A 19,733-nucleotide genomic window follows, 5' to 3' on the forward strand; every position below is an offset into this window, starting at 1 on the left:
CATAGTGGCACTTCATATAAATTGATATTCTAAGTTGATAACCTGCTGTTTCAAACATTAAGTAAAAAATAATAATAATCCAGATAGTCCTGTTTATGACTCGCTGTTAATACAATTGTGATTGAATCTCCAGTAGGCTAGTAGGCTAAATAATTGTCTTACACATATATATATATATATATAAGACAAATATCGGCCGACCTCTAGTTCAAAGTCACTTCCAGTCAAGTCAAATCCCCTTTCTTCCCCATTCTGATGCTCGGTTTGAACTTCAGCAAGTTGTCTTCACCACATCTGCGTGCCTAAATTAATTAAGTTGTGGAGGAGACGTGAAAAAATGAGTTTCTCCAATATATTCAAATTGGACCACTGTATCCGTTTCAGCCAGTACTGTTCCTTTAAGATTTATTTTAAGCAGTTTTTCATGCTCCTATATACTCGTTTTGGAGGGTTGTGTTGGTGCCAAGCCATTCTGGAGGCAGATATGTAGTTTGTGCCGCACTTTCCTCCTCTCATGACTCACCGGTCTCTGGATCTGCTCCAGCTCTCCGTCGATGAGGCACTGGCCTAGATTTCATTAGCAGCAGCCCACTTCACTGCTGTCAGCACTTTCCCAACCGACTGCACCAGCCAGAGCTGTTTTGGGAAAATCTCTGGGATGAAAATAAGTAGCAAGTCGTTTTGTCAAGAAGATGTGCCTCAGAATCATAACTCAACTGATTAACTAAGAGCTTTTTACCTCAGCAAGATAACTCTCAGCCAACAGCAGAGTGACCGGAAGATAATGGTTTTAAATCAACTGAAGAAAGGCATGTGTCTTAGGGGTTAAGTTTGGCTTTGTGGGTTAATGAAGAACAGAGATGACGTTCTGGGGCTGCATCATATTAAATAGTTTGTACGCTGGCCCTTCATCTTACGGAAAATGTTGTGTTAAATGTGCCATCATGACTGTTTCCTGAAATAACCATAAGTGGATTTAAAATCATTTAAAAGCCAAAGTTTTTTTTTTTTTTAATCGACACATTTCTATTTTGTGGGCCCACAAATAAATACATGAAACAAGTCAAATTAAAAGCTAACAAAAATGACAAACACACACCCCAAACTTACTAAAACTTTAAAATCAAAATATGAAAATAGAAACCAATTCCAAACTATAACAGTATCCCAATGATACTAAAATAATATCGCAGTGAAGAAAGTTAACGTATTGTGTGCATTACCCACATTTTCAATCATTTTCAGCTTAAAGCTTAGTAATGACTTTTTTAGGTTACTATATATACATATATATATATTTATTTATTTATTTATTTATAACGAATGTTTATTAATCTTATCTAAAAGCATTAACTTAAACTATAATTAAAATCATATCTGCATGTTGATTTATTATCATAAATGCATGGACACTGGCTGATATTTAGTGTTATGACTTAAGACCGATATAAACCGTTATTTTATCAAAATGAATTAAAAAATAATAATGTGAATATATTGTAACCTGTAATTTATTCCTGTGATGCTCCGCTGTATTTTCAGCATCATTACTCCAGTCTTCAGTGTCACATGATCTTCAGAAATCAGATAAATTAAATAAAAAAGGATGTTACCAAAATATTGTGCATTTGAATCTATTTGCTAATTTTAAGAAAAAGGAACAAAAGTAATTGCTCATATCTACATCGACATATATTCAAAAAATACTTGTCCTCAACCCTGGTCTTGAACGGTGCGTCTGAGTGTGCTTTACAGAGGTGTTTTTCTCATTCTTATTTAGGAATTTAGTTAGATTAACTCAAACATCCCTGCGATGAAGTCACATGTGAACATGAGGAGAAAAGCAGCTGTTGAAGGGAGTGAAACTGCACAGATTCTCTCCCCTCACTGTTTTGCTGTCTTCGGGACAAAATGATGTGTAGATATTTTTAAACTATATCAGCTAATCATCAGAATCTGACTTCTGCTTTTAACCAAATAAAACATAAAAGCATTTAATTCGACCCCCCAAGTTCATTTGTAATTTTAGTCAAGGTTTGTGACACGGTTTTTCATGACATTAATTTCTACCTCCTCTCTGACCCTGTTTTTTCTGCTATACCTTTAAGAGATCTGTATGCAAATGTGCTCTGTTGTGATTGGCTGACCTCTGCCTGCCAGAGCAGTTTAAGCCTATGCCGATAATAAATGATAAAACTTGTCAGACAGTAAAACATAGATCCAGTTAGATGAACATAGTTAACACCGTTTTCTGAGTAAGTGTGAATTATCAAACTGAGTTGTTTTGGGTTTGTTTTGAATGTTTTGAATGTTTTCCATGATCTGATTACGTGGAGTGTGATGGAGTTACTGTAAATGTCTTCAACAGAGCCACTATCGAGGAGGTGGAGGGCGACGTCTGTGAGCTCGAGTCCAAACTAGACAAGGTACGTTTGGACTGCTAGAGTTAATAGACCTGTAGAGATGAATGTGCCGATATGAAGAGAACATGGCCTGTATATATACTGTGTGTATATGTATGTGTATATATATATATATATATATATATATATATATATATATATATATATATATATATAATAGTGAAATGTATAGTAAAATAAATGTTCATATTATGTTTAGTTTAATTATTTTTTTAATTAAATGTATATTTAAAAAAAGTTAAATTATTTATATTAATGATTAATTAATTCACATTATATTGAAATATAATTAATATTATAATAGCTCAGTGGTAAACGCACGTATATATTTAAGAAATATGTGTAATTTACATTTATTTCTTATATAAATCATACATAAATATGAAAAATATATACACATGTAAATATTTCTTAAATAAACAAACACACATGCATATACACATACAGTAGACACACATATATTATACAAACACGATTAATCAATTTGACGGCTCTAGTGAAATGTTTATATCATGCTATGAATATAGTAATTATTAAGATGATTTGTATTACCATGCAATATAATCTAGTACTTGTTTTTCTGCTGTCGAAAAGCAGTGCAGTAAACATTTTGTTCAATTTTATTAGCAGTATAATATTTTGGGTTAACGTCACTTGCTTAAATGTCAGCAGCTCTCATGCAGACACAAAGAAAACCTGAGGATCATTTGAAAATATCTATTCCCATAATCTCATAATGCCCAAATATCAAGCTAATACTAAAGCAGCAGCAGCATCTCTCTCCAAGTCTTAGTTTAATTTGAGCTCTTTCCTGTCGAGTGCTGTAAAAACTGTTGGAGCAATGGAACGGCTCATTGTTGGGTCCGATTCAGGCCCACCCAGCATAATTTGGCCGAGTGACTCAGACCACTCACTTCCTCCTCTCTCTGAGGAAGGATATGAAGTATTAAGGAGGAGCTGATACAGCTTTTCTTAGAAATTCGACACACATTATAAATGTACATAGTGTGAGATGTCATTAATCAGAGTCTACATCAAAGTCATCCATCAGCAGACCTGAAAACAGGTGTTACTAGCAAGCATCAGTCAATCTATCAACCAATTTATGTTGTAAATTGGGTCATTTTTTTAATGCTATAAAATTTCATCAAGATCATGAACAACAATATCACAGTAGACCACGGAAATTCAAAAATGTTATTACCCTTATATTCAGCTTCCAAAAGTGCATCATCTTTTCCATGTTAATTCATTTAGTTGACTAGTGCTGTGTGCTGTATTAACAAAAACATAAATGGCATTAATAAAAACACTAACACTGACAAGCTACGCAATAATGCATTCATAATCGAATGCGATTCATCTAATGAAAGCGATATAGCGCAGCTTGTCAGTTATCTACGGCTCTGTGTATTAAATGTTGCTCCATCTAAAAGCCTGTGATGGAGATTTACTATGAATTTACTATTAATCACAGAATCGGCTTTACTGACGAGATGCGCATGACAATTACATGGGAATTATCGTGCAGCCCTTGTTTGTTGATCACAAAGTACAAATTAGAGGAGTAAAACTAAGATGCGGCGTGTATTCAAAGTGCCGCCATTTCTGTTTACAGTGTGTAGAATGGTGCGCTGTGATTGGTGGAGCGGATATATCGCATTCTGCAAAAAAAGGGAGACTGGTGCTTGTCGCAGTTTGAAAAAAAAGGGAGAAAACATGACCTAATAACTGCGAATATCGCATTTTGCTTAAAATTAAATATAATATATAATATTAAATATAATATATATTGAGCTAAGCAAAACGAAAAAATTAAATTTTCATTTAAGTGCACTTACATAAAAAAGTATCTACAATATTTATTTTTTGACAAACCGCTTTTCTAAGCAATCTGACTTAATTTTTTCAACCTGTTGGTTTTGTTTTGACCACTTACAAAAATAATGCATCAACCACTTTTCTAAGCAATCAGAGTTTTGCATGATTGCCTGATTTTTTTATATTTTTTTACTGTACATTTATCTGTCAGTGTACTCTGTATTTTGTTTAGCTGGTGAAACTATGCATTGGGATGATAGATGCTGGAAAAGCGTACAACACGGCCAACAGACAGTTTGTGAATGGGATTCAGGAGTTGGCACAGCAGTCTGCCAAAGATGATGTCATTGAGGTGAGTGCAGATTACCGTAATGACCAATCAGCTCTTATTATCCAAGGAACTTTCAGAATCACAAACCTATTGAGACAGTTGTGTCAAAGTGTCCCTGGAGCGAAAGCTGTGTTTGATTTACTGCAGTTTGTCTAGCATGATGTGCCAACTGAAAGATTGCTGTTTTATTTGGTGATTGTTTGAAAGCATGCTTGGTTTGTGTTCACACAAAATCATTGGCTGCATTCCAGCATTCCTAGCGTTCGCTTATTTACTTTCTTTCTTCTTTGAAGTATCCATTGTGCATTGTAAAACGTACCAGTTTATTTCCTAGTATATGCATCTGGTGCAGGTAAATACCAGTGTTTCACAACCTTTTTTGTTGTTACTACCTCCACATTTCCACCAGTAAGAAGCCCTTCATCAAAACCAAACCTGAAATGTATTCATTATTTGTTTATATGGTATGTTTTACCATTATTTTGTTTTCTTGACTTATAAAAAATAACTTCTCAGGTTACGTATGTAACCAATGTTCCCTGAGAAGGGAACGAGACACTGGGTTCTCTAAAGTCGCTAAGGGGAACCCCTTTGGCTTGTACGGCGTCTGAAACATTTAAACATGACAATAACATTGGCCGGCAACAGGCGCTTTATCCGCTTCTTCATCTGAAGCATGGCAAGGCTTCTAGAGGATGGAGTGTCTCGTTCCCTTCTCAGGGAACCATGATTACATATTTAACCTGAGACATTCCCTTTGGTGGGAACTTCAAAGTGCATCCTCTAGAAGTTCCAATGGGGAATGGTATACCCACGCTGCCATCTTGAGGGGGGAGTGCATGCCAAGCACCAAGTCCAGCACTAAATACCAACTTTACCAAGCTATGGGTGTTTCCCCACTGATGCCTTGAGGACTGTCAGTGAGATTATCTCCTATGGCCAAAGGCCTAAGCTGCACACCCCAAAAAACTTACCTGTTAAGGGCTGTGCTGGAAAGCCTAATACCAGGGTAGAGCTCGAAGGTTTGGAATCAGAAAAAAAAAAGATTCCTTTTAGGGGATATGACCAAGCATCTAGGACAATAACTAGACCTGTCACCCAGGGTCTACCGCCAGCTCTGCATGATCTTGCCCAAAGGAATTGACTCAAAAGGTCCTTGGTAGAAAACACTCTATACATAATCAGTTAAGTTGAGTGGTGCCCAAGGTGAAAACCAGGGCCTGAGCCAACTTGCAGTGTGTAACCCATACCATACAGAATTTTAGAAAGTGCACAGAAGCTCAGCGTGTGCACTTACCATAACATGGATTCTTAGACAGGCCTAGAAACTAGGGATGCAACGAATCCAGATATTTTGGGTTCCAACGAATACCAAATCCACTTTTTTTTTAAGATTCGGCCGAAACCGAATACCGAATCCCACTCGCATCCTTATTCCATTATCACAGTAAAACACATTAATGAAGTAAACGACGTCCACAGCAGTGTATTTTTTATTTATTTTATTTTGACTGTAAAAAAAAAAAAAGAATAGGCAACATTATGCCAGGGGGAAAACTATTTTGGATTCGGTGCATCCCTACTAGAAACCCTATGTGACTGTAGCATGCTCAGAGAGCAGTTACTTTATTCAGCAGGAGTCTGCATACTCAGAGTGCATGTGGATTGAAAATGGCGTACCTCATAGGAAAAAATAAATATTTTGAGGGGAGCATCGCCAACTCAATTATAATAGTCACAGGTCAGGCTCTGGAGCATTATGCTCATACATAACTTGAAGGAGCTGGCACCCAACTCTCCAGAGGGGCGGACACAAATGCTTGATTTGCTGCTTGATTGGTGAGTGAGAGGAGTACTACAAGCTTAGTCAAAAGAGCAGCATATCAGGGGGGCAAAAGTTGGCCCAACAACCTGGCATGACTGCCCACCAGAGCTCTATAGAGCAGAGGCCCAACTTTCAAAATAGGAGAGGACCTCAGATGCTCAATTTGGAGCACTGTGCTCAAAGATAGCCTTCTGAAATGAGGGAAGCACTGCTAAGCTCAACCAACAAAGAGTTAGCCTAACAGGGAGGCAGAGAGAGGCCTGAGACCCTGAGGTGGCTGCTCAGTGGAACTCCAAGAGTGTATTACCTGATGAGAGCAAGCCTCAGATGCTCAATTGGGAGCAGTATGCTCAAAGGCAACCCTCTGAGGTGAGGAAAGCTCTGTTAGGCTCAACCAAATAGGGACCGCTAATCAGGGAGGCAGCAAGCAGCTAAACTTGCCTGATGTTGCTGTCACAGAGCTTAGCACAGAGAGCGGAGGGCTCAACCCTTAACAAGGAGAGAGGAACCCAGCTCGACCAAAGTGATCGATAGTCCAGGGGCAAAGTACCAAGCTCTCAAGTAAGAGGAGGACTCGCATAATCTGGCGAGCTCATAAAAGACCCTCCCACAGTGAGGGGAGCACAGCCATGTCCAGGGAGCAAATTGACCGCAAATGGGACATCGGAAATGGGATCCAGCTTAAAAGGGGATCACACATTTGAACAGGGAACAACAGGGTCCCAACATAGAGGCAACTGACCAAGGAGGAGATCGGGACGGGCCTAACAACTCTGAATGAAAGTAAGGTTTCCAAAAATGGGCTTCCAGAAATCAAGTGAGAATGAAAACTGCAGCCGCAAATTCATCAATATTTCCCGCAAGAGGAGAAAGCTCACATGCAAATGCTTTCTTCAAACTGGGGTAAATGAAGTACTCCCCTCCTCCTCAGTCGTTCCGCAAATGTATCACAATGGCCACAAGCCATGCCATCATGAGTTGAGCATGCTCAATTAATGCTTATCACTAACATGAAATAAGCAATGAATGCAACTCCCACAAGAGCTGAACTCGGTTGCACTTCACCTCACATACAACAAACGAGCCGTGTGAAACTGTGGGTATCAGCAGTAAAGCCTCTAGTGAGAGAACATATACTCCTAGTCATGCTTAGCTTGCTGCTAACATAAACTAACAGTCTGTGGAGATGAAGAAGAGGATGACGCGTTCTTCCGGTGCCCTTTTATACTGCGGTCGCACCGGTAACCGCGTCATAGGCTGTCGCAGGCCAATGTTATCATCATGTTTAGATGTATGCTTCAGACACCGGTCATGCCCAAGGCGTTCTCCATAGCAACCTCTAGAGGACGCAGTGTCTCGTTCCCTTCTCAGGGAACACTGGTTACATACTAAGATGTAACCTAAGATGTTATTTTTAAAGTCAAGAAAAAAAAAATAATGCTTAAACATATCCAGGACTTTATAATGAATACATTTCAGGTTTGGTGTTGAAGAAGGGCTTCTTACTGATGAAACTGTGAAGGTAGTAACAACAAAAAAGGTTGTTAAACACTGCTATTTACCTGCACCAGATGGGGGGAATGCAATATTGTTGTAATTAAATGCAGTAGTTTTGCCAGGGAACACAAAAGCTTGGTGCAAAAAAAAAAAAAAAATTCTGGGAAATGCAACATTTTTGTGAGAAAACGATGTTTGTTCATCACCATGAATCTGCAGGAATGCAAAAAAAAGAAAAGAAAAAAAAGTACTTTTTTAATTATTTTAATATTTTTACAAATCTATTTTTACATTTATATTTTCTGTTTTGAAGGCTAGATTTAACAGGTTCAGATTTGTTACATTATTATTATGATTATTATGATTATTTTGTATTTTTATTTTTACAAATTAGTTTATTAAGATATAAGGGTTTGCTGAAGATGGCAGTATCTGTTGTACTGAATTTATACTGACATAAAACATTTCATTGTATTACAGTACAATAGACAGTATCATTTTTTACTGTCATTCAGTATTTTTATTGTAAAACGATATCAAAATCAAAATGAGTGCTTGGAAAGAAAATATGGTAAAAAAAAATGTCAGACTTCAGTTTTTAAGCTTTTAAGTTTTATTTAGTTTTTTGTTTGTTTTTGTTTTGTGTAGTTTTATGTTTTGTTTTGGTCAAGTGTGACTGGACACATTTTTACAAAGATTCAGCTTAGTATTTTGTACATTCGTGACAAATAACCAGATGTGTTATTATTATGTGGTCTCCTGTTATTTGTAGTCTTGACTCTTTGCTGGCCCTGTGTAAAGTTCTCTGGTTTCTTCACAGTCCAGCCTGAGCAAGTTTGCTGAGAATCTTCAAGAGATGATCAACTATCACTCGGTAAGGACATCTGGGCAAAACGTTGTTGCTGAATTGCATTACTATGTATGACCTCTCCTTTTTTCTTTTTTGTCATGTTTGCATGTATATTTTTGCAACAAAAGAAAATCGCTAACCCAAAATCTGCGAAAGTGCTGAGAATGGAGAAATGACCACAGTTATGACATAGAACAAACATTTCCATTTTCCCTCTCTATTCAATAGCTGTTGTAGTTAGACTGTTGATTCTGATGAGCTGTCTGTAACTAATTTATAAATGTCTGTTTCGGGGAGTTAAATTAATTAGCTTAACTGATATTGTCTTCAAGTTGTTTCTCAATTATTTTGAACTGGAACTGACCATAGAACAAGACAGATAATGATAATGCCTGCAATAGCACCCCTTGTGGCAACACAGGGAAGTACTATTCATTTAAGCTAAATGTGAATTTAAAATGTTCCAGTGTAGATTGTTTTTGGGCTTTTTTTATCTCTGTAATATAAAGGATGATTCTGTGGTCCTCACAGCTCTACAGTGTGTTAAACTGGAGCTCTTTGTGTCAGTGTTTAAGGCTGTGGTGAGATCAGCCGACTTGTGGTTAAAGTCCTCATGAGCAAGAACTAAGCACATGATCTTTAAAGCACAAATGTGTCTTGACTTATTTCATCCAGTGTACACTTGATCTAATTCACACTGCCCTAAAATGTCTAACATACAGTTAATGCCTTTAAAGTTGAAATATATACTAAAGTTAAAAATAAATAAAATAATCATTCATATATTAGTGCTTGAAAACGGTTGCATTTTTAATTGCGATTAATCACATGATTGTCTGCGATTTAATTACATTGTTATGCACAAAACTAATAATGCATTCAAAAGTAGTGTATTGTGCACTTTTTTATTTATTTAAAAGTACTGCTATATGAACAAAAGTGCAATAACATTTGGTTATATAACATTCAGCAGTCCCTGGCTCGGTTGGAAGAGGTGGGCAAGAGCCCGGTTCAGTTATATATAGATCAGTGAGTGTGAGCGCTAACCGCACCGGAGCACAGATCTTCTGATACGTGCTGCATGATTGTGTGAATAGTTTTGATTGGCAAAAGAGATAAATGTGTTAAGTAATGTATTGTGAGAGGGCCGTGTGTTACCGCATCACATACGACTCAAAATAATAAACCACAAAGTTAACAAAATGATTTACTTCATTGTGTTGAGCAAGTGCTTCTCTGCTATCTTCACATACTACCGGAAACCTCCTATTTCCAACTTATAAAGTTGTTATTACGAGCTTGTTGCATTGTTTTATAATAAAAATAACAGTGGAGGGTGGTTTGTGAATGTTGATTGATAATTTGGTTGGGAACTTCCCCTCCTGTGATCCATGATTTCTCTGTATGTGTATTCAGAGACACTGAGCAATGGACTTTCATAATAATAATAAAAAAATTGTTAGCGCAGTGTAATCATTATCAGTGTTAATCAATTAATCCGTTAACACGATACATTTTTTGCTTTACATGAAAAATATGGTAAAAACAACCCCTCTTTTTTCTTTATGGTAATTCCTAAATTTTATATTTGCAGATTTTATTTGACCAAGCACAACGATCAATCAAATCACAGCTACAGACATTCATTCAAAAGTGAGTATCATGAAGTTATATGTTGTTTTGTCAGTCCGATGTTTTGTTACAGTTTATTGTAGAGTTTTTAAGAGCTGAAGTTTATATCTAGAGTATCTAATTAACGGATTTATTTGCTGATATGTATTTTAAATAATGTGTAAAATTAGATATTTTCAAGTCCAAGTATCTGTGAGGCCGATATATCGGTTTGTCAATTGTGAATATTATTGAAGCAGTCAATTCATGCCATCATGTATTTCAGCACCAAAACAGCGTATGTTGTGCAGTACAACTTTATATGCCGTATCTTGTCATCCATTTTTTGAGTACAGACCATCAGCTTTTACAGCCGCCAAACCGATTTATCGGTTCATTAATAGACTCCATGCACAAAGTCATTTGTCTTGTCTCAGCTCAAGCCAGAGTTTATAATGGCATGGTTTCAGCAGTCGTTGAGTGCACATTTAAGGAATGGTATTGCTGTGTGCAGGGACCTTCGGAAATTTAAAGAAGCCAAGAAACAGTTTGACAAAGTGAGCGAGGAGAAAGAAGCAGCCTTGTCCAAAAATGCCCAGGTGCCTCGAAACAAACAGCACGAGGTGGAGGAGGCCACCAACATCCTCATCGCCACGCGCAAGTGCTTCCGCCACATCGTCCTGGACTACGTGCTGCAGGTGAGAGCGCCGAGACCCATCTGGTGTTAGTTAAATACCGCAGGGACTCAAGGTTAACCTTTGTACTCAACAACCTTTGTACAAATTCCTGTGTAGTCACAAGATGCATGCTATTGATATAGATTCATTAGAATTAATATTGCGTTCATGGTTGTTGGCAAGAGAAAGAAGGGATGTTTTGAAAAAGAAACTTGATCAGTTCTTGTCACACAATACTTGTGTCCTCTCAATGCTCTTCCTGTCTTCTGTAGTGACCGCACACACACTCAGTTGCAATAATTAATTCCTCTTTGCGAGGTCAGTTTAGCAGCCTCAATTCAAATGACTTGAGCTTAATTACCATAGGATGACTTTTCTGTCAAAATGATGTGTAGCAGCCCAGAAACTCTGTTAAATCTCTCCAGTGAGTCAGTAGTCAGTGTGTGTGGTTTACAGGCACTCAGTGTGCAGTGTATTGCGCCACCTGGTGGCTCAATGAAAGAACTGCTTGTTTCCAGTCAGTTGTGAAAGAATAAAGGATGTACCTCTTGGGAGTTCAGGAAGCAGATGTGTTAGATTTGATAATGCTTCAGTATTGAAACATTCGTGGTCACAAGTGTTCATTTTTACACAGTTTGTATGCTTTTCTTTGTAAAGTCGTATGCATTATTAATTAATTATATTTATTTGGTTTTTCATAATTTTAATGCGGGCAGAATTGCATATAATTGTAGTCAGCAAAACATTTTAGTTTGGAATGCGTGAAGTGAAAACGTGTTTGGTGAAGCAAAAAAAAAACGTTTGTGAATTTAAATTATTTGTGACCTCATGGATTTATTGTTTCACTTTTGTTTTGATCTTTTTTTTTTGTTTATATTAATATTATTATTTTTCAGATTAATGTGCTGCAGTCCAAGAGACGATCAGAAATCCTCAAATCGGTAAAATTTTCTTAATCCTATGATTTATAGTTAAGATTTAAGATTTATATTCTCAAGTTAGATGTATTGTTAAACCTGTCTTCTGTTGTACAGATGCTGTCTTTCATGTACGCCCACCTGACCTTCTTCCATCAAGGTTATGATCTATTCAGTGAACTACAACCCCTCATGAAACAATTGACTGGACAGGTACATCACATCTGTCTGTCCTTCTTTCTAACTTACAGTCTATTTGTTTGTCTTTCATGCTTTCCATCTATTTATCTCTGTGTGTCTGTCTGTTGTACAGTTTATAAGTCTGTCGTGTGATCTGTCTGTGTATGATGCAATCTATCGGTCTTGTCTGTCTCTCAGTCTATGGTACAGTCTGTCTATTTCTGTCTGTCAAATGATCTGTCAATCATACAAGCTATGTCTATCGTACAACAAGGTTTCCGCGGGTTCTTAAGACGTCAGTTCTATCAAATTTTTATGGCTAAATGTGACGATTAAATTTCAAAAGGCTATGAATTTATTAAATAAACATGAGCGTATGCTATTGAATTCAACCAGTTGGTGCTGGGACGTCTATCTGTTTATCGTACAGTCTCTCTGTCTGTTATTGTACGATCTATCTGTTTATCGTACAATCTCTCTTTCTGCTATTGTACAATCTATCTGTTTATCGTACAATCTCTCTTTCTGCTATTATACGATCCATCTGTTTATCGTACAATCTCACTGTCTGCTATTGTACTATCTATCTGTTTATCGTACAGTCTCTCTTTCTGCTATTGTACTATCTATCTGTTTATCGCACAATCTCTCTGTCTGCTATTGTACGATCTATCTGTTTATCGTACAATCTCTCTTTCTGATATTATGCGATCTATCTGTTTATCGTACAATCTCTCGTTCTGCTATTGTATGATCCATCTGTTTATCGTACAATCTCTCGTTCTGCTATTGTACGATCCATCTGTTTATCGTACAAGCTCTCTGTCTGCTAAAGGATATATCTGTTTATCGCATGATCTGTCTGTCTGCTATTGTACGATCTATCTGTTTATCGCATGATCTCTCTGTCTGCTATTGTACGATCTATGTTTATCGTACAATCTCTTTCTGCTATTATACGATCCATCTGTTTATCGTACAATCTCTCTGTCTGCTATTGTACGATCTATCTGTTTATCGTACAATCTCTTTCTGCTATTATACGATCCATCTGTTTATCGTACAATCTCTCTGTCTGCTGTTGGACGATCTATCTGTTTATCGTACAATCTCTTTCTGCTATTGTACGATCTATGTTTATCGTACAATCTCTCTGTCTGCTGTTGGACGATCTATCTGTTTATCGTACAATCTCTCTGTCTGCTATTGTACTATCTATCTGTTTATCGCACAATCTCTCTGTCTGCTATTGTACGATCTATCTGTTTATCGTACAATCTCTGTCTGCTATTGTACGATCTATCTGTTTATCGTACAATCTCTTTCTGCTATTGTACGATCTATCTGTTTATCGTACAATCTCTCTGTCTGCTATTGTACAATCTATCTGTTTATCGTACAATCTCTTTCTGCTATTGTACGATCTATCTGTTTATCGTACAATCTCTCTGTCTGCTATTGTACAATCTATCTGTTTATCGCATGATCTCTCTGTCTGCTATTGTACGATCTATGTTTATCGTACAATCTCTTTCTGCTATTATACGATCCATCTGTTTATCGTACAATCTCTCTGTCTGCTATTGTACGATCTATCTGTTTATCGTACAATCTCTTTCTGCTATTATACGATCCATCTGTTTATCGTACAATCTCTCTGTCTGCTGTTGGACGATCTATCTGTTTATCGTACAATCTCTTTCTGCTATTGTACGATCTATGTTTATCGTACAATCTCTCTGTCTGCTGTTGGACGATCTATCTGTTTATCGTACAATCTCTCTGTCTGCTATTGTACTATCTATCTGTTTATCGCACAATCTCTCTGTCTGCTATTGTACGATCTATCTGTTTATCGTACAATCTCTGTCTGCTATTGTACGATCTATCTGTTTATCGTACAATCTCTTTCTGCTATTGTACGATCTATCTGTTTATCGTACAATCTCTCTGTCTGCTATTGTACAATCTATCTGTTTATCGTACAATCTCTTTCTGCTATTGTACGATCTATCTGTTTATCGTACAATCTCTCTGTCTGCTATTGTACAATCTATCTGTTTATCGTACAATCTCTCTTTCTGTTATTATACGATCCATCTGTTTATCGTACAATCTCTCTGTCTGCTGTTGTACGATCTATCTGTTTATCGTACAATCTCTCGTTCTGCTATTGGACGATCTATCTGTTTATCGTACAATCTCTTTCTGCTGTTGTACGATCTATCTGTTTATCGTACAAGCTCTCTGTCTGCTATTGTATGATCCATCTGTTTATCGTACAAGCTCTCTGTCTGCTATTGTATGATCCATCTGTTTATCGTACAAGCTCTCTGTCTGCTATTGTATGATCCATCTGTTTATCGTACAATCTCTGTCTGCTATTGTACGATCTATCTGTTTATCGCATGATCTCTCTGTCTGCTATTGTACGATCTGTTTATCGTACAATCTCTCTGTCTGCTATTGTACGATCTATCTGTTTATCGTACAATCTCTCGTTCTGCTATTTACGATCCATCTGTTTATCGTATAAGCTCTCTGTCTGCTGTTGTACGATCTATCTGTTTATCGCACGATCTGTTTGTCTGTCTGCTATTATGCAATCTGTCTTCGTCTATAGTATGATCTCTCTGTTTGTTTGTTTATCTGTCTGTCTGCTATTGTACGATCTATTTGTTTATCGTATGATCTCTCTGTCGGTTTTCTATTGTACAATCTATTCGTCTGCAATCTACAGTCTGCTTGTCTGCTATTTTACGATCTATCGGTTTATCATACAATCTCTGTCAGTCTGTTTGCATTTATATGATCTATCTGGTTATCTTACAATTTCTCTTTTTGTCTCTCTGCTATTGTATAGTCTATGTGTTGTTTATTGTACGAATTTATTGTATCTTTCTGTTGTAAAGTCTGTTTAAATACAGATCTGTATATTGATATTTGTACAATTACTAACAGTACTACATTCATTTATACTAACCATGGGCTAATACATGCTTGGTGTATGTGCCAAATAGTGGTAAGATAAATTCTGTCTCTATGTATAAGTGAAAGCCTGATTTCTGCACCAAACCAGTGTTTTCATTTTCACCCTGGAGAGCCGATTGGCTTATGAATCCTTGTTTCCTGTGGGCAACAATGTGATGGGATTCTTGAGATGTGTGATTGGCTGCTGCTTACACAGGCCTTGCACTGGAAACAGGAAGTTAAATTGTGTGATTTAAAGGGTATTCCCTGTCTAGGAGTTAAGTTGAGTGTGTTTGAGACTGAGTGGACTTGAAATATACAGCACAAGGTTATCAGGATTGGTTTTCTGCTGTCTGTCAGACATCATGAAGCTAAAAAGAGTGGAGCAATTATGTCGAGATGTTTGGGGGAGCTGCTCAAAGGTCTGTGTTTCTGTTCATCATGGACTGCTTATGATACTTTGATATTGTCATTTAAGTTTGAACTAGTTATTTTTATTATTTTTGACATTTTAGAATAACGGTTTATGAAATAATACTGTAGGGGAATTATATAGTGACCATATATATAAAAATAAATAAATAAATAATAATATTAAAATTAAATGGTTTTGTATAGTAATTCATACTGTTCTAAAATGTTAATGTTTTTCTTACTTTTTTATACATTACATATATATATATATATATATATATATATATATATATATATATATATATAATTTGTCTGTGCTGTACTGAAAAAGCTTGTCCAAAAATAGCAGTAGTTGTAACTTTGTCACATTAATGCAGCTCAAGATTGATTCATTCTCACAGGTTTTGTCAGGTGGTCAGACTTTGTCAAGCACATCTCAAGAGTGGAAACTTCAGGTTGTAATTGCAACAGAGGAAAAACATTTCCCATCAGATATTATCAGCCGAGCATCTGCCCGGCTCTTTCCGGGTGGATTAAAACAAAGCACTCGACCCAAATACCACACGTGTGCTTGTTTCCATGCATGATACGAGGTGATGGATGGACTCTGAATCTGAACAAATAAAAGTGCAAAGAGAGTCTATTACAGTTCCTTTCCTCAACTTCCCCTATAGAAATGAAACACAAGTGGTGTATTCTAAGGCAATTTTCACTAGAATTATTGGTTTTCCATAGTTAGTGATTTGAATAGGCCCTTAATATTTATGCTAGTCGCTAAAAATAAAAATAAAAATAATAATACGATACCAAATCTTCCAGATTGTGATCTTGAACCTGTTCATTTTCTCAGAATTTCTGCCAGAAGAAATAGAGCGTAGCTTAACCATATATTTATTATTATTATTATTATTATTATTATTGTAAAAATTCACATTTTATTACATGGCTTTCCAGGTCTAGAAATCACACTAACTATCTATCCAGGTTTCCCAAGAATCTTGGTTCTTTAAAAGGAATCGGCATTGGTCAAGTGGATTCATTTTGCTGTTTTAATACTTGTCTTGTTTTAAATCATTTTAAGTCATGTTGAGACCAACTATTGCAGTCTGTTTTTCTATTTGATAAATCATGATCTAATGAGAAAATTAATTGATGTTTATATGGAATGGGAAATCAGTTCTAGAGGTGCTTCATCTAACTGGGTCATGGTAACATCCATGTATATCAATATATATATAGACCTAAACTTGGTCATAATCAACAGTTTAAAAGTTGGATTGATGAAGTGCTTCACTGTAGAGGAATATTCTCACAATGAGTTTGGATTTGGAAATGTTGTAGTGTTAAAAGCTCTTGAATTTGTTTAGCAGTGTGTAGCGGTGGTGAAGCGGTGTATTATGGTCCATCATCATCTTGGGATATGGGAAAATAATGAGGCAAGAGTGGATTTCCGTCCAGTTGTAGGAAACCAGACCATCTTAAGGTCACATGACTTTGTGTTTAAAGTGGTTTTTCGTTGGCAGCAATGCCTCTACTTACTCCAGTTTTATAAAGTTCAGCACTGCTGGGTAAAGGCAGCGTCTTCCTAGCTGTCTTGAAAACATTATTTGCATTGAACGTTAAAAAAAATAAATTAAATAAATTAAATGGAATATGTACCTGCTTCCAAATGACTCTAATTTCTCTCGGTCTTCACGCATGCAAACATCTGTAAGCCGTTTTCATGTGTGTTTTTCAGCTGGATCAGCTGGTGATGGACTCCACAAAAGAAAGGAAAGATATGGAGATGAAACACTCGACTATTCAACAGAAGGTATTCCAAACATGAATGACCCACAAACCCCAGGCCATCGCACACTGTATAGGGCCAATCAGAAAATATCTGTTGTTTAGAGCAACATGAGGCTTCGCAGCACACTGATGAAAGCTGAAACCAAGAAACTGAATATCCTTCCCTACTCTCCTCTCCTCGGAGCTTGAGCTTTAGAAATAATCTGAAGTACACAAAGGGAAGCTGTGCCTGAAATACAGGTTTATGAATAAACACTTAAAGTAATAAAGTTGCTGTTATTACAGTGGAGCCGTTCATCTTTCGGTAGATTAGAACCAAATCCTCACCCATGGCATGTGCAAGTGTTTTTAATGCAGTAGTAGGGTTGTAAGGACAGCGAGATAAAGTAGCCAATACCAGTTCTGCTGAAATGTCATTATTCTTACCACAGCAGTTTACAGTACATTGGCTAGTGGATTAAAAAATTGTGTAAATGTGCAAATTACCCCTAAAAGTGTGGTGCCGTTTTCCTTTGCATGGTGAAATCGAGAATTGAATCAAATTAAACCCCATTCAACAGAACTGAAAACATGTGGAAAGCCACATCACATGTTTTTCTGTGTTTGGTTTGGTAATTCTCAATTTTAGCAAACATTTTTTTCAGGTGGATTTCAAATCTGTTTCTGATTTGTTAAATATTGAACGGTTTTCCACGTTATCGCATAGAATGCAGATTTGGCTTTGAAGATGTAGGGGTGTGTGATATTTTATCATCTACTATTATATCGTAATTGTTGTTTTATATTAATATTTATGGGCGAGGTGACATTATAAAGTAAAAACACGTTGGTCCAATATCATTCACTACATGATGAAGCCTATTGGAATGCAGTTATGAAAGCAAAAATATAGCCCTGTATAGGTTTTTGTTTTAATATATACAAGATATGCTGCTATCACACAAGTAAGAGTGCCATCTACCAAATATTAGTGCGCGAGCATGAAACAATATTGTCAGGGTTTTTTGTTTGTTTGAAACGGAGCAGAACATCTCAGAGCAAGAATGATGTTTCTATGTTAATGATTCTTATTTTGAACAAATCAACCGAGTCAATGATTCAATTATCCATTTATAAAGGCAGCCACTTGCATTGTTTCCAAATGAATCAGTTGTTTGAATAAATGATTAAACAAAATACTGATTAAGACGGACATGTCGCCACGTAATGGTGGTTTTAGTGTCATATATATTCATCGATGATGGGCCTAAACAAGGCAAGGTATTGGCATAACACAAAATATCCTTCAATTATTGTCATCAAAAAAGTCCAAAATTATATAATTTTCTGTTAATATCACACCCATACCTCAGTGTGAGTCGTACTTTATGCTTCAGTATCCTATGGACACACGATGCTAAAATTTCTCGAATGTAACTCCGCCTTAAATTGCAGCCAAGCTATATTAAAGTAACGTATGTATCAGAAATTACAAATTACCAATTGAAATCTCTTTATACTTAATATTGTAAATGCTTCATTTACATCCTGGAAACGCTTCATAAAACACTGAACTAGTGTATATTCATCTATCACTTCATAATGTGATTGGTGCGCTTGTGCCACAGTTCAGCTCGTCCTTCAGCTCATGTCTCTGTATTTCTGTTTCCTCCTCCTCTCTTTCTCTCTGGCTGTATTGGCAGTTGTTAACCTGCTCTCTCTTCTTTTCTGACTGCTCATATGAGGCCGTGCTGCAGGTGAGTCTGTCCCTTCTGCCTCTGAACGCCGCATGAATCACCATTAAAGGCTATGTTGCAGGTTAAACACTACTTTCGATTAATGGGTACGTAAAGCAGTCAAGATATGTATATAAAGTTAGAAATGTCTCCAAAATGGTGTTAAAGTCCAGTTTTTGTAGTTTTTGGTTAGTAACGGTTATTTTTTACGCAAATCGGCGATGACGTCACATGAGGTAGACGTGCTGGAAGGTAGCCCCAGCCTTGCAGCTCAGCAGCTACTAGAACTAGTTCTAGCACTCAGTGATTATGGCGTCTAACTGGGATGAGGAAGAGGTGGAAAGACCCACAGTTAACATTTATGATGGCCCACAGCCATATAATTTCGAACCGTTTAGACGTGACAGGGCGAATGAGGAAATACCGAGAGCCGATGGCAATCAAAGACAAATAAATGCATGGTCAGAGGAGAATGACTGGAGAGTTGGTGAAGTGTCCTGGTGAGTTGCTACCATTTAGAAACGAAGCAATGACCGCTGGAGCTAGTAGTCTGTGAACAGCAGTGCATACAATAACAACTTTTTTTTTTACTGTCAGTGAATAGCACCGAAGAAAAGTCAACGTTTTCTTTATATCTAGTGACAGTGATTAGCTATGGGCTAGCTTGACAGTCCCACCTGTGAACCCCTACTGTTAATTTCTAAGCTTTTA

At 36.8% G+C, this 19,733-nt stretch overlaps 1 protein-coding gene across 8 annotated transcripts in view; it reads left to right on the forward strand.

Annotated features, from left to right (window-relative positions):
- LOC113065178 (arf-GAP with coiled-coil, ANK repeat and PH domain-containing protein 2-like) overlaps positions 1 to 19,733 on the forward strand; it is a 44,361-nt gene that overhangs the window by 5,716 nt on the left and 18,912 nt on the right. For 4 of the 8 annotated variants that reach the window (XM_026236418.1, XM_026236417.1, XM_026236419.1 and 1 more), the window contains exons 2-10: positions 2,369 to 2,426; positions 4,477 to 4,596; positions 8,718 to 8,771; positions 10,342 to 10,400; positions 10,873 to 11,056; positions 11,932 to 11,976; positions 12,070 to 12,165; positions 17,255 to 17,329; positions 18,990 to 19,043. In XM_026236418.1, the coding sequence (XP_026092203.1) occupies positions 2,369 to 2,426; positions 4,477 to 4,596; positions 8,718 to 8,771; positions 10,342 to 10,400; positions 10,873 to 11,056; positions 11,932 to 11,976; positions 12,070 to 12,165; positions 17,255 to 17,329; positions 18,990 to 19,043 (745 nt within the window). The remainder of the gene's footprint in view (positions 1 to 2,368; positions 2,427 to 4,476; positions 4,597 to 8,717; positions 8,772 to 10,341; positions 10,401 to 10,872; positions 11,057 to 11,931; positions 11,977 to 12,069; positions 12,166 to 17,254; positions 17,330 to 18,989; positions 19,044 to 19,733) is intronic. The other 4 variants (XM_026236421.1, XM_026236425.1, XM_026236424.1 and 1 more) reach the window with 2 other exon arrangements.

The sequence above is a fragment of the Carassius auratus genome, chromosome 47, assembly GCF_003368295.1.
Source record: "Carassius auratus strain Wakin chromosome 47, ASM336829v1, whole genome shotgun sequence".
In the NCBI taxonomy this organism is placed as follows: Eukaryota; Metazoa; Chordata; class Actinopteri; order Cypriniformes; family Cyprinidae; genus Carassius; species Carassius auratus.